This window comes from Phyllopteryx taeniolatus, chromosome 14, assembly GCF_024500385.1.
Source record: "Phyllopteryx taeniolatus isolate TA_2022b chromosome 14, UOR_Ptae_1.2, whole genome shotgun sequence".
Lineage (NCBI taxonomy): Eukaryota > Metazoa > Chordata > Actinopteri > Syngnathiformes > Syngnathidae > Phyllopteryx > Phyllopteryx taeniolatus.
The window spans coordinates 1,789,817-1,804,644 of NC_084515.1; the positions used below are offsets into that span (position 1 = coordinate 1,789,817).

At 41.2% G+C, this 14,828-nt stretch overlaps 1 protein-coding gene across 5 annotated transcripts in view; it reads right to left on the reverse strand.

Moving 5' to 3' along the window:
• Positions 1-1,565: 1,565 nt before the first annotated feature.
• kirrel1b (kirre like nephrin family adhesion molecule 1b) overlaps positions 1,566-14,828 on the reverse strand; it is a 106,417-nt gene continuing 93,154 nt past the window's right edge. For 2 of the 5 annotated variants that reach the window (XM_061797933.1, XM_061797931.1), the window contains 3 exons: positions 14,232-14,359; positions 12,676-12,750; positions 1,566-8,144 (listed from right to left, as the gene is read on the reverse strand). In XM_061797933.1, the coding sequence (XP_061653917.1) occupies positions 7,542-8,144; positions 12,676-12,750; positions 14,232-14,359 (806 nt within the window). In that variant the 3' untranslated portion in view covers positions 1,566-7,541. Of the gene's footprint in view, positions 8,145-12,675; positions 13,807-14,231; positions 14,360-14,828 lie in introns of those variants that run through there. The other 3 variants (XM_061797932.1, XM_061797930.1, XM_061797934.1) reach the window with 2 other exon arrangements.

Genomic DNA, 14,828 nt, shown 5'->3' on the forward strand with positions numbered 1-14,828 from the left:
TGCATTTTTCATACCAGTGCAACAAGGTGAGACGAGGAGAGGAGTACTCCCAAGGTGAATGGGAGAAGAGATAGCGAGAAAAATGATGAATAAAGGAGAATAAATCTGCAGAAAAGCAGAGGTTGAAGAAACGGAAAATTAAGTGATTGGAAAGACAAATAAGGGGAAAATTGTGAAAAAATGACAAATTTGAGAGGAGGTAGATGTAGAAACAAACAAATTAAACGGACACAATGATCACTTTCCTAATTTCCTTTTGGCCTCAGGAAAATACATCATTATTGTCATTAAATTAAAGTAATTACCTTAAATTTAATAATTTAAAAAAGTTTTTTCAAAAAAATCAACACATAAAAAAATTAGGAGTTAGGGTAAGTCAAAGAAATAGAAATAAAAAAAAAACTTGAGAATAAACAAAAAAAATCTAACATGGGAGAGGAGTTAGCAAAAAAATGAGAAATAAAGGCAAATCAAATCCAAAAAGAATAAAAGAAGGTGATTTTTCAATTATCAAAATTTAAAAAGTAAAAATAATTAACAGAAATATGGAAAAAGTGATAAGGAAAATGAGACTTAAACAGATAAAAAACTAATTTGTCCATAAATTACATCAATTAACTCCAATAAAAAATGTAAACAAAAGATATAATTAACAACAACAAAAACACATGGGCAGTGCTAGTGAGAAAAATGAGAAATAAACAATAAAAAACAACTCATTTTCAATAAATTACAGCAATTAACAAGACTTCAATGATCCATCCATCCATCCATCCATCCATCCATTTTCCATACCGCTTTATCCTCATGAGGGTCGCAAGCGTGCTAGAGCCAGCTAACTCTGGGCGAGAGGCAGGGTACACCCTGAACTGGTCGCCAGCCAATCGCAGGGCACATAGAAACAACCATTCACACTCACTGTCACACCTATGGGCAATTTAGAGTCTTCATTTAAGCTACCATGCATGTTTTTGGGATGTGGGAGGAAACAGAGGCACAAGGAGAATATGCAAACTCAACATAGGCGAGGCCGGGATTTGAACCCCGGTCCTCAGAACTGTCAGGCACATGTGCTAACCAGTCGGCAACCATGCTGCCAGAATTAAATGATTTTTTTTTTTTTTAAAGTTAAAGAAAATTACCATATTGCAACAATGAACTAGTATACAAAATTTACCAAAATCAACAAAATACATGGGAGAGATAGTATTGAAAATGAGAAAAAGAAATCAATAAATTACAGGAGTTAACCAAAATTAAATGATACATTTAAAAAATGTTTAACCCCCCTACAATTTTAGCCTAAAAAAATAAGCCAATCATTTTCTAAAAGTTACTGAATTTAACTGCAATAAAAAAGTGGAAAAAAGGAAAGAGAAAAAACAGACAAGTGAGAAAAATGGTGAAGAAATTGAGCTGGGGATGCAGAAGAAAATGAACAATTAAGGAGAACTGACAAAATTATAAAATTTTAAAAATTAGCAATTTTACAGAAATAAAAAGAAAAATCTGACATTAAAAATCATACAGCAAATAACTGAATGAGTTGAAATGCATCTTTTTTTGTATGAAATCCTTTTATTTTCTGGAATTGTGTGAAAAAATAATATACAATTTGCAGCATGGAAAAAACACTTAACGTAATTTGCTAATAAAACGATGAGAAAAAAAAGGCAACTTTACATTGTGAAATATCAAACGAGTGCAGACATCACTGAAAAACTAAAGTGGACCATGAAGGTTATATCTATACTGTAAATATCTATACATAAAACACTCCTACGAACACTTCTTGCCTCACTCAAGAAATCCACTGTCATTTTTTGAGACAAGAGCTGCTAGCGGAGAGGCAAGCTAAGTTAGCATTAAAATGTATTGTTTTCCCCGGCTGTTAAAGAAATTGGAAGACTGAAATCATGGAAAAAGCTGTTACAAGCAATTTTCTTCCTGCGATCCTTCGTGTTTTCATACTGTGGCTGTAGAATAAGTGTAGCGTGGACTAAGCTAATAAGTCCTCTCTCCTACCTTCGTTTTTGTGTTCCTGCTTCTGAACTGAACTGAATGTCTCGATAACAAACCAGTGGAATCAACACCGGTTATTAGCATGTATGCTAATTTAGCAAGTTTTATGGTAGTAACTCTCCTGCCTGCGTCCTTATGTTTTCATACTCCTGAACACTCTTTCAGTCTTAGCTGATCATTTAGATAATAACGAGAGGAAACAGAACTATTGATAGCCATGTAAACTAAGTTAACAAGCTGCTCCACTAACAACTCTTCTTCCTCAGTTTTGCTTTTTCATGCTGAACACTTCCCAAAAAGTTTCCAGTACGTCTCTCTATCAACCAGGGGGAAAACTTGTGATTGCTGCATGTTTTAACTTAGCAAGCTAGTCCCTAGCAACTCTCTCACTTTCCTTCGTCCTTGTGTTTTTATGCTTCCGCTAACAACGCTTCTGCCTCAGTTCTGTTTTCATGCTCGTGAACATTCTTCCACATAGTTACAAGTGAGTCTCTCTAACAATCAGATGAAAATAAAATATATGGGAGAAAGCTGTCTAGCTAGCAAGTCATTCTGCTAGCAAGTCTCCTGCCTTAATCTTCATGTTTTTTTTTTCTTCATGCTACTGAACACACTTTTGTTTTAGCAGGTCATCTAGTCAACAAGCGGGAAAAAACAACAAGCTAATCGCCGTGGAGACCAACTTGGCAAGCCATTCAGCTAGCAACTCCCCAACCTTCCTTCGTCTTTTTCATGCTTCAGCTAGCAACTATTGTGCCTCAGTTCCTTGTGTTTTCATGATGCTGAACACTTCCAAAAAGTTATTATTGGATTTCTCTAACAAGCAGAGGAACAAAAAACGTGTATTCGTAATGTAGACTAAGTTAGCATGTCACTTCGCTAGCAACGCAGCTGTGATTAATTGCGATTTTGGTCAAAACATCAGTCAAGATAATTTCAGATCATCTTCTTGCAGCTGTTGGGAAGGATTTCAAGCCACATTGAAACTCGGATCGCACTCACTCACTCACTCACACGCACACACACGCGCGCGCACACACACACACACACACACACACACACGCAGGCAGTAAACACACGTACATGTCGGCCACCTCTGAGCCTTTTGGCACCGGACAAGTGCAAATAAATATCTAGTGGATCCGCTGGTGGCTCAGCGTGAGCGCGTGTCCCCATTCTCATTTGGGTCGACTTTGAAGCCCACTTGTTCATATGAAATAACAAACAGTATCGAAAAAAAAATCTACATATAATATCAGGGATGTTGTTGACATTTTTTACTGAGAGGAAATGACAAAATGTTGTTGAGAACTAAAGTGCTGATCCTTAATGTCGCGATTTGACATTTGGAGGGAAGATCAGCAGACTTCAGTCAGACATATTTAAAAAACAAACAAACAAACAAAAAAAAACATGTTGCTTTAATCCTAAATTGAAACCCTACCACTGACTTCAAACCCCAGTTTGGAACTTTACCCATACTTTAAAACACTAACCTGGTCTTTAAAACCTGAACACTGAAACACTCCAATCTAATTTGGAACCCTAACTGGTTTGAAACCCGAATTTGGAAGTCTAACATGAAACCCTAACACATTTTGAAAGCATACTGTATTTTAGAGCCCAAATTTGTAACCCTAACCGTAGCTTTAAACTCTTATCCTTGTTTGAAACCCTAATACTGGCTTAAAACCCTAACTCTGAAGTCCAACTGGAAACCCCGATCCTTGCTTGAAACCCTAATTTGAAAGTTAACTTGAAACCTTCAGGCTTGCTAGAAACCTTAATTTGGAAGTTTAATTTGAAACTGTAATACAGGCTTGAAACTATATTTTGGAACCCCGACCTGAAGACTAACCCTGGCTTGAAGCCCTTTTTTGGTACCCTAACTTGAGACCCAAATTTGAACTCCTAAACTTGCCTTGAAATGCTAATCAGGGAACCTTAACTTGAAACCCCAATTTGGAATGCCAACCCTGGCTTGAAACACTAATTTGAAAGTCTAACTTGCAACCCTAATAAAGGCTTGAAACCATAATTTGAAACCCTATCTTGAAACCTTAATTTGGAACCCTAACTTGAAATGCTATGTTGTTTTTTTTTCTTACAGAACACAAATATATTTTTTTATTTTATCATTTGATTAAATGTCGGACTGCTGTTCTGTGCTGCACTGTGATTGGCCCAGTCTGCAGTTTGGGGCTGTGGCTTAGCATAAACTCAATATACAGTGTACTGTATGGCACACTAGCAGTGAACACAGAAAGCCAGTCACTCACAAATAGCAAAGAAAACAAGGAAAACAACATAAAACAAAGACCACTGTTTTGTTTTTGCTGGAGTGAGGAAGCATTACATGTTTACGTTATTGACCCGTGGTTTACATGTCATTTACATGTTTACAGTACCAAAACGAGCTCCAGGGAAGCCTCTGCAGCATCACCTTGATATGTTAAAACTCCACCGTTGAAAGCGAGCAGTCGCTTGTTGTCCAATCCATCACGTGAATGTTGTCATAAAAGGCATTCCAGTCATGGGGGATTGATGGTCTGAGGGGCTAAAAAAAAAAGACCCCCCCCCTTTTACCTCCTTCACTGTATATTCAACGTCATCCATCCCTGGCGAAAATGTTCCGTTGCAGAAATCTAGTGCCCCTCACACAAAAATGTGAACCTTTGGGCCACATTTATTTTTTTCTTTTCTTTTTTTTTTTTTTTTTTAAATAAAAATACAATAAAATGTTATTTTTATGCAGTTTCCCCTCCCCCCACTTTCTGTATAAATATGAAAAAAAACAACAACTATTCTACTGTGCAGGTGACGAGAAACAAACATGTTTGATACTTGAGGATCCAGGGTGTGGAGGTATTTTTCTTTTTTTTGTACAAACTGCCAAGTCATAAAATGGACTAAAAAGTCACCATCGAAATGCGTCATGACTGTAGAAAATTAGCACGACGCTTTGCTACCTGTCCTGGAAGAGACTCCCCTCACTGGTTTTTGTGTTGTTGAGAAGCTGCCATGTTGCTGCAGTGCATGGAAAGATATGTTGCTTTGTGTTTGTACAAAAAGTCCAAATGAAACCAATGAATTCTATATTAAAGGGGAACTAAAGCCCAATTTTTTTATTTTGTTGTTGTTGTTGCAAGAATACGTTGTACGTGTCTCAACTAGTCTAAACTCGGTATACTGATTAATATTATGTATATGGTAGAAGAATTAAACAGATTAATTCATCAATTTTCATCCATCTCAGAGGGCTGACATGTTTGGCAACATCGCCCTCTGTCGTCGACCGAGATTAAAGTAACAAGTGCTTTCACGCTTGCAATGCAAACGTCACATGACCAAACATAATTAAGGTTTGATGAAATGATGATTTAAACCCAAATTTGCTAAAATTTTGAACCATCATTTTGATATGATGGTTTGAACCCAAACTTGTTCAAATATCAAACCATCATGTCATCAACCCGAAGTTTTGCTTGTTATCACAGCATACACCGGCAGTCCGCTAACTGGTTTTCTGGGTTTGGTCACGTGACGTTCCCAATGCAAGATCAGTTGTGATGTTAATTTCGGATGACAGCAGAGCAGGATATTGCCAAACATGGCAGCCCCCCGAGATGGATGAAACATTATTAATTAATCTGTTCAATTATTATTCCATGGATGCAATATTAATCAGAATACAGTGTTTTGACTATTGGGGGAACATACAACTTATTCTTGCCCCCCCAAAATTGGCTTTAGTTCCCCTTTTAGCACACCCATTTTTTCCCCAGAAAACACTCAAAATGGTCAAACTTTAACGCCCACATTAGACGGAGCTGGCGGAAAAGCTTTACAATTCAGTGTCAACCATTTGTCTAGGATACCCACGTCCGGCCAACCCGCATCTGACCATCTGGCCAGGATACCCATGCCTGGCTATCTGTCACAGATACCCGCATCCGGGCAACGTGCATTTGGCCATCTGTTTAGGATACCTGCGTCCAGCCAACTCACATCCGACCATCTGGGCAGGGTACCTACTTCCTGGCAACCCACATCCAGCCATCTGGCGAGGACACAAGCCCATCTGTCCAGGGTAGTCACGTCCGGCTACCAGTCTAAGATACCCGTGTCTGGCCAACCCGCATCTGGCCATCTGTCTTGGATACCATCTGTTTAGGACAGTAATTCGCAATGAGGGTGCCGTGGCACACTAGTGTGCTGTGAGAGAACATCAAGGGATTTTAGTGTATTATCCAATTACACAGTACATTACATTACATTACAGTAATTTGCCTGAAAAGTATTTTTAATTAATTCTAAACATATTTTGGTTCATCTATCTACTGTATGCCAATGACGTAGAGTGACAGGCAGAGCAATTAAATGCTCTTCATTTGGATGGCAGAAGGTACAATAAACACATGTATCCATTTGTTGCCATTCATACAACAGAATAATAAGTCATGGCTTACTGCTAGTATTTCAGCTTTGTGTTCAATTAACCTGTCCCAGATTCCATACTCAATATGTTTGGAGTAAAATGAGATAGTTCTTCATTATTTCAGTATTCAAACTGGGAACTTTTCGTTGGCGGTGTGCTGTAAAATTATTATCATGTACAATTGGCCTTAACGCAATAAAGGTAGGGAAACACTAGTCTCGGAGACCTGTGTTCAAGCAATCCATCCATCCATCCATTTTCTGAGCCGCTTCTGCTCACTAGGGTCGCGGGCGTGCTGGAGCCTATCCCAGCTGTCATCGGGCAGGAGGCGGGGTACACCCTGAACTGGTTGCCAGACTTCCTTCCATGTCCAGCAAATTTTGTGTTGATTGGTAAAGACTGGTGGCCAGTCATTTTTTCCAACACTAGGCTAGATTAGACTTGAGCTATGCACCCTAGTCATTATTACGAATTCACTCAAAATGGCTGACTTCCTGTTTATTGTCAGACATGAATCTTCAAGAATTTTTTTGTGTTTCCTGTCAAGACAGACCTGCTGGCTGAATTTCATGTCGATCGGTGGAACTGGTGGCGGGAGGTATACTAGGCACCATGGTCCCTGGTAGGAGTTCGCCCCCAAATAGCCGCTTCAACCCAAATTGAAGGCTATTGAGACTTTTTCGTTCATCCTGTTATGATAGACCTGTTCACCAAATTTCATGTTAATGGCTAAAGAAAGGTGGAGGTATGCTAGGCGGCGAGGCACCCCCCAAATGGCCGCTTTAACACGTATTGGCCGACTTCCTATTCAATTTCGGACATAGGTCCTTGAGACTTTTTCATACGTCTTCTCATGACAAACATGGTCTTTTAATTTCGCGTCATTAGGCGAAACTGGTTTTGGGAGCACTACTGCACTCGTCTTCAGGGACCCCAAAATACATTTTGACCAGGATAAAAGTCAAAGTTTAGGTTCCCCAAAAAGGCGATTGATTGGTCGGAAGTGCTCTTCTTCTTTGTTGATTGTAGTTAGCGCTGACTAGCATGCATATTGCTAACGACAACGCACGTGGTTTTGCCTTCACACGTGAGTTTGCATTCTCTGTGTGTGTCTCTGCGAGTGGTCAGAAGGGGGCGACGAGTACGAAAAGCGGGTGGCGGTGCCGTACTTCCCGAGCTCCACTTCAGGGCTCTGCTTGCTGGGTCCCCTCCCTGGTCCCGTGGGGTGCATCTCGTAGGCCGGGCCCTCCTCCATGGGCGGTGCAAAGGCCACGCGATAGCCGTGGTACTGCGAGGGGTACCCGTAGTTGTCGTAGGCCAGCTGTGTGGTGCCGTCCAGCAATCCACATTCCCCCGGGTAGTCCCCGGGCAGATTAGGCGGCGCCTGCTGGGTGGCGGCTGTACGGGAGAGGGTGCTGAACTGGGCGTAGGTAGAGTGGGACATGCGGGAAGGGGGGCGCGGGTCATAGCAGCCGGCCCGGGAGCCCGGCACTCCGCTGGGGGGGACAGCGCCGGTGGGGGCCGCAGTTGTGGCCGCAGTTGCGGCAGCAGATACGGCGCCTCCACCCGCCCCACTGCTTGGATTCTGGGAACGGAAGTCTCCCTGGTAGTGGACGGCACGTGACTGAGGGCGAGCCTCGTCGTGGGTGGTCGCTCGCACGTTGTAGTAGCCGTTTGTTGGATCCTGAAATCACAAACACAAATTTTAGCCTTTTAACACTAGGTGAACAATTGAACCCCTAACCTTGAAACAGTGACTCCACCTTGAAACACAAACCCTGGTTGAAACCCTAACTTGAAACCTTGACTCTGATTTCAAATCTTAACTTGAAACGCTCTTGTCACCTGAGTTGAAACCCTAACTCTGGCTTTAAACCCTAATTTGAAACCCTAATCTATATTTGAAACCCCACCTCAAGCTTGAAACCCTAATTTGGAATCCAAACCCTTGATTGAAATGCTAATTTCATAGATTGAAACCCTAAGGATGACTTGAAACACTAACCCTAGTTTGAAGCCCTAATTTAAAACCCTAACCCTGACATGAAACCATTATTCAGTGGTGGCCAAACTATGAGGGCCATTTGTTGCCCGCTGTCAATTTTTTAGCGGTCGGCAGCATATCCTAAAAATAACATTTGACACAGCTCGCAATGATATTTTAAAAAAAAATGCATTTATTAATCAGGCATCTTAGACCCTGTTTTAATGTGATTTAAAAAAAAATGATTTTATGTACTAGGCGGCACAGTGACCGACTGGTTAGAGCGTCAGCCTCACAGTTCTGAGGACCCGGGTTCAATCCCCAGCCCCGCCTGTGTGGAGTTTGCATGTTCTCCCCGTGCCTGCGTGGGTTTTCTCCGGGCACTCCGGTTTCCTCCCACATCCCAAAAACATGCATGAATTGGAGACTCTAAATTGCCCGTAGGCATGACTGTGAGTGCGAATGGTTGTTTGTTTCTATGTGCCTTGTGATTGGCTGGCAACCAGCTCAGGGTGTACCCCGCCTCCTGCCCGATGACAGCTGGGATAGGCTCCAGCACGCCCGCGACTCTAGTGAGGAGAAGCGGCTCAGAAAATGGATGGATGGATGGATTTTATGTACTTGTTGATATGTCTTGTCTATGTTTCTTGTCTATGTTTTACAAATGCAAATTAGCTGTATACAGAGGTGTGAAGGAAGGTGCAACATTTACTCCATTACATGTACTCAAGAAACATTTTGGATAAATTGTACTTGTCAGAGTAGTTTTAATGCATCATACTTATTATTTATTATTACATACTTATTTATGTTAAGAAGAAATGGTACCTATACTCAGCTACAATGATCTACATGCCGCCCGCTACTTTTATTTATCAATTGTTGCGTGCGCAATTTATTTTTGGACTTCACCTTTGACTTCCGCATTGGGTGCTGTTTGCACCAATCCAACACAACTACTTGTGTCATTTGAATCTAGTTCACCAATCAAATGGCACAAGGCAACCAATTACTGCAAACAAAGCCTTCGCAGGCCAAACAAAGTGACTCATATCAGGGGGAAAAAATCCGCAGCACGACTTGTGTTTACATTACAGAATCAGAAAAACAACAGCTTTGTCATGGAGCGTAGTTTTAAATTGTGACTGACCAAACTTGGATATTTCTCCCCACACTTGTGGTAAGTTGCAGATGTTTTTGTTGTTGTTATTTTGGCTATGCTACATTAGCCCTATTTTATGGTCATAAGTAACTAAGACATGCAACTTTGGAGTATGTTCTGTAATCTCTTACTCTCTCGCTCGCTCGGTCATGGGCACGCGCGCGCGCACACACACACACACATACACACACACACACTATCAATGGTCAACAAATAGCTTCTTCATTCAGTCTTTTCAGTTAATAAAGCAAATCATGTTTCTGTAAGGCATCAGAATCAGAATCAGAATCATCTTTATTTGCCAAGTATGTCCAAAAAACACACAAGGAATTTATCTCCGGTAGTTGGAGCTGCTCTCGTACGACAACAGTCAATTGACAGAGAACACTTTTGAGACATAAAGACATTGAGAAAAACAGTCACTGAGCAATAAAGGATGTATGTGTTTTAGGGCACTTAAAAATTGAAATGGTGATGGCCTGGTACGTGTGTGTGGACTCGCATTTAACATGAGTTTGAATGTAATTGGTTACTCCTGAGCACGGTGGTTGACTGGTTAGAGCGTCTGTCTCACAGTTCTGAGGACCGGGGTTAAATCCGCCTGTGTGTAGTTTGCATGTTCTCCCCGTGCCTGCGTGGGTTTTCTCCGGGCACTCCGGTTTCCTCCCACATCCCCAAAACACGCACACAAGGTTAATTGAAGACTCTAAATTGCCCTTAGGTGTGAATGTGAGTGCGAATGGTTGTTTGTTTATATGTGCCCGGCGATTGGCTGGCGACCAGTTCAGGGTGTACCCCGCCTCCTGCCAGATGATAGCTGGGATAGGCTCCAGCACTCCCGTGACCCTTGTGAGGATAAGCGGCTCAGAAAGTGGATAGATGGATGGATGGCTACTCCTGAACACAGCCACTGGCCAGTTATAATAGGGAGTGCGCCCTTGTGCAGCCAGATTTGTTTTATGACTATTTTAATTTTATTTAACCAAGTAAAAGACCAGTTGAGACAGAACATCTCTTTTGCAATCTTGACCTGAACAATATTATTTTATTTTCACCTCCCCTCTCAAAGTTGTGTCACATAAATGGTGGAAAACAGTTTTAAATGATTTATTTTACATCACAAAAACCTGAAATTTGAACAGGGGTCTGTTGAGCCTATTGTGCTGTTTAACCAGTTGAGTATCAGACAAAAGAGTATCAGACCATTTCTCGGAGCTGAATTTTTAAAATTCGTTTGTTATTTGATGATGTTTTGATTAAGTGATATTGTTCAGCAACAGTCACTGATGGTGTAGTGGTGCACTCGCCTGACTTTGGTGCGGGCAGTGTGGGTTCAGTTCCCACTCAGTGATGGTGTGAATGTGAGTGCGAATGGTTGTCCGTGTCTATATGTGCCGTGACTGGCTGGTGAGCAGTTCAGGGTGTAGTCTGCCTTTTGCCTGAAGTCAGCTGGGATAGGCTCCAGTTCCCCACAACCCTGACCAGGATAAGCTGTGTTGAAAATGGATGGATGGATGTTCAGCAATATCTGAATTTGCACATTCATATTTTATTTAGTTGTTTTCATTTTATTTGACGTTCATGCTGATTTAAGTTACTATTTACTCAGTACTTGAGTAGTTTTTTATTTAGTATTTTCTTACTCTTACTCAAGTAATTATTTGGAGGAGAGCTTTTTACTTTTATTTGAGTCATAATATTCTAAAGTAGCAGTCCTCCTACTTATAGTACAATATTTGGCTATTCTACCGATCTCTGGCTGTATACTAACTTCGGCACATTTACAAGCGTACACAAGTATTGTACTGGTGTTCATTAATTTGCATTTCCCCTTAAAATAAATAAATAAATAAAGGTGGAGGTGTGTGTGTGTGTGTGTAGGGGCGGGGGCATGCAAAGTGTGGGTGTCAAAAATGGAGGTGTTGCGACACCCACATGCTCCATGGGTGCGATACCTGATGCTATTAATACATTGGTTTTATATAGAGCTTATTTAGATACGCAAACATGCAAATAAGCTATTTACAACTAAAATAGAAAAACCTTTGTCTTCAAAATGCCCTGATGAATAACTTTCTCCTCGGTGCCATGTCCAATTTGTGAACAAATTTTCAGCTTACTACAATTTGCTCTTGATTTGATTCTGAATTTGTACATGTGATTCTGCTGCTGCTCAGTGCTGGGGGTGCCCTAGTCACAGGGCAGTGGGCCACCCTAAAATCTGACAAAAAAAATACTAAACTACTGTATTTGCCTGCCACCTTTAACAGACTGCTATGACGTAGCAGTTTTCAAAGTAATAATAATATACTGTACTGTATAGTTGGTTGATGGACTAGTTTAGCTGGTTTGGTGTTTAATAAGTTAACATTGAAGAATGTTGAAGTGTACCTTGTCTCCGTAGATTTTTATTAAAAAGTTAAAAAGTTATGACACCCCTGCCCTAATATAAAATCCAAACCCTTGTTTGAAACACTATTTCAAGCTTGAATTCCTAATTTGAAATCGTGACTCTTGTTTGAATCCCTAATTTCCAACCCTAACCCGAGTTTGAAACCCCAACTTGAAACCTTAACCCTGGCTGGAAACCTTAATTTGAAACCCTAAATCTAGTTTGAGAACCTAATTTGAAATCTTAAATTGCAACCGTAACCATGATTTGAAACCCTAATTTGAAATCTTAACACTGGCTTGAAAAGCTGGACCTTTTTTGAGGCCCTAACTTGAAACCCTAACCTGAGTTCTAAACCCTAAGATTACACTCTAACCCTGATTTGAAACCCTAATTCTGCCTTGAATCCCTAATTAGAAATACTGACCCATGTTTGAATCCCTAATTTGCAACCCTAACCCGAGTTTGAAACTCCATCTTGAAATCCTAGCCCTGGCTTGAAACCCTAATTTGAAACCCTAAATCTAATTTGAGAACCCAGTTTGAAATCATAATTTGAAACATCAATTTGAAACCCTAATCCTAATTTCCAACCCGAACTTTTAACCGAAACCCTGCTCTGAAGCCCTAATTTGAAACCCTATTACCCTGTGAGCTAAAGCTACGAGCTGGCTGACCTTGAGCTCGTAGTCGTCACGCGTGTCGCTCTCACTGCGCACGTCCTGCTTGAGGTCCATTTCGTCTTTGAAGGGCTGAGTGGAGGGAGAGAGGGAGACAGAGGGCAGAAACTAAACCGTCAAACGACAAAACATACAGACAGACGGAGGGAGAGAAGGAGGGAGGGACGGCGAGAAAGGAGGAAGAGAGGGAGGAGAAGAAAGTTGCAACTTTTATTCATTTAGCTCATGAAATTGTAGTCCGACTGATTTATAGTAAAGAATATGAAATGATGAATAAACAATTTGACATATACATGTAACATTTTCTTTTTATTTTACAAGCATTTAATTATAAATATATATATTTTTAATGAATTACCAAAATAAATGATTCTACACATTTAGTCATAAATTTTGAAAATAAATTTCTCATTAAATAATTATTTAAGGTGGCACGGTGACCAACTGGTTAGAGCGTCTGCCTTACAGTTCTGAGGACCGGTGTTCAATCCCCGGCCCCGCCTGTGTGGAGTTTGCATGTTCTCCCCGTACCTGTGTTGGTTTTCTCCGGGCAGTCCGGTTTCCTCCCACATCCCAAAAACATGCATGGTAGGTTAATTGACAACTCTAAATTGCCCGTAGGTGTGAATGTGAGTGCGAATGGTTGTTTGTTTGTATGTGCCCTGCGATCGGCTGGCAACCAGTTCAGGGTGTATCCCGCCTCCTGCCCGATGATAGCTGGGATAGGCTCCAGCATGCCCACGACCCTAGTGAGGAGAAGCGGCTCACAAAATGGATGGATGGATGGAATTTAAAAATATGAGTTAAATAAAGGCGGCACGGTGGATGACTGGTTAGAGCGTCAGCCTCACAGTTCTGAGGAGCGGTATTTAATTTCCCAGCCCCGCCTGCGTGGAGTTTCCATGTTCTCCCCGTGCCTGCGTGGGTTTTCTCCGGGCACTCCGGTTTCCTCCCACATCCCAAAAAAAACATGCATTAATTGGAGACTCTAAATTGCCCGTAGGTGTGACTGTGAGTGCGAATGGTTGTTTGTTTGTATGTGCCCTGCGATTGGTTGGCAACCAGTTCACGGTGTACCCCGCCTCCTGCCCGATGACAGCTGGGATAGGCTCCAGCACGCCCACGACCCTAGTGAGGAGAAGTGGCACAGAAAATGGATGGATGGATGTATTTATATAAATGCATTTATTCATTTTTATTTATTTATATTCATCTCATTCCATAATTGGTTAATTGATTCATTGTAAGTTATAAAATACCAAATATTGGTATGATTATTGGCAAAGTAGTCACTGTTAAATTAATTATAAATTACAAAATGAGAATATACTATTATTTAATGATTAACAAAATATTTTACAGACATTAAATTATTCAATTTTCTTTGTGTAGAGTAACTAATCTACAAATGAGCTGGTAAACCTGTCTTTAAAAAAAAAATAAAAATAAATCTAATCAGACAAAATACGCAAACGTTTGCCCAGCCCTGTTGTAGCCCCTCACGGAAAGTGACTGTATCAAGTTCCTACTTGTCAACGTGTGTTTGTACTCACAGAGTACATGGCCTTGACCATGCGCGTGGCTGTGGAGACGTTGGCTGCCTCCTCCTCCAGACTATGTGTCTCCTTGTTGACTGTCTCCACTTTGATATCGGCTTTACCCAGTGTAACTCCTCTATGACCTGGAAGGAAGTTTCAAGTCTCAGCAATGAGGCTACACAAGATTAATCTCCACTTTAAGGTTCCCGAAGCCAAGGTTTGTGAGCCACAATGGTTGTTGATAGGAGGAAAATTTATTTAGGGCTAGGACACCACAGGGTGGAGTTTCCTCTGCATTTTATGGCCAATTCCGGTAGCCGTCTTTACTTTCCGGAACAAGAAACAAAGCAACAAGCAACAAAAATGGCGACCCTGGAACAGTGCCTGCTAGAATAAATGGACCTAGATGACCAGATGATGCGTTTAGTTATATTGCAATCGATCAAGAAGGCGGTGGCGTAGGTGTTATGTGCGGCTGAGTAGCTGAATACATCACAGCATGTGACTAAAACGGACCAATCACGAGAGATGATCTCCGTGGCATTCTGTAATTTGTGCCGTGTACGTGTCAAGTGCCGCATAGGGGCCGCGCGGCCCAATGCGTCGGTCACG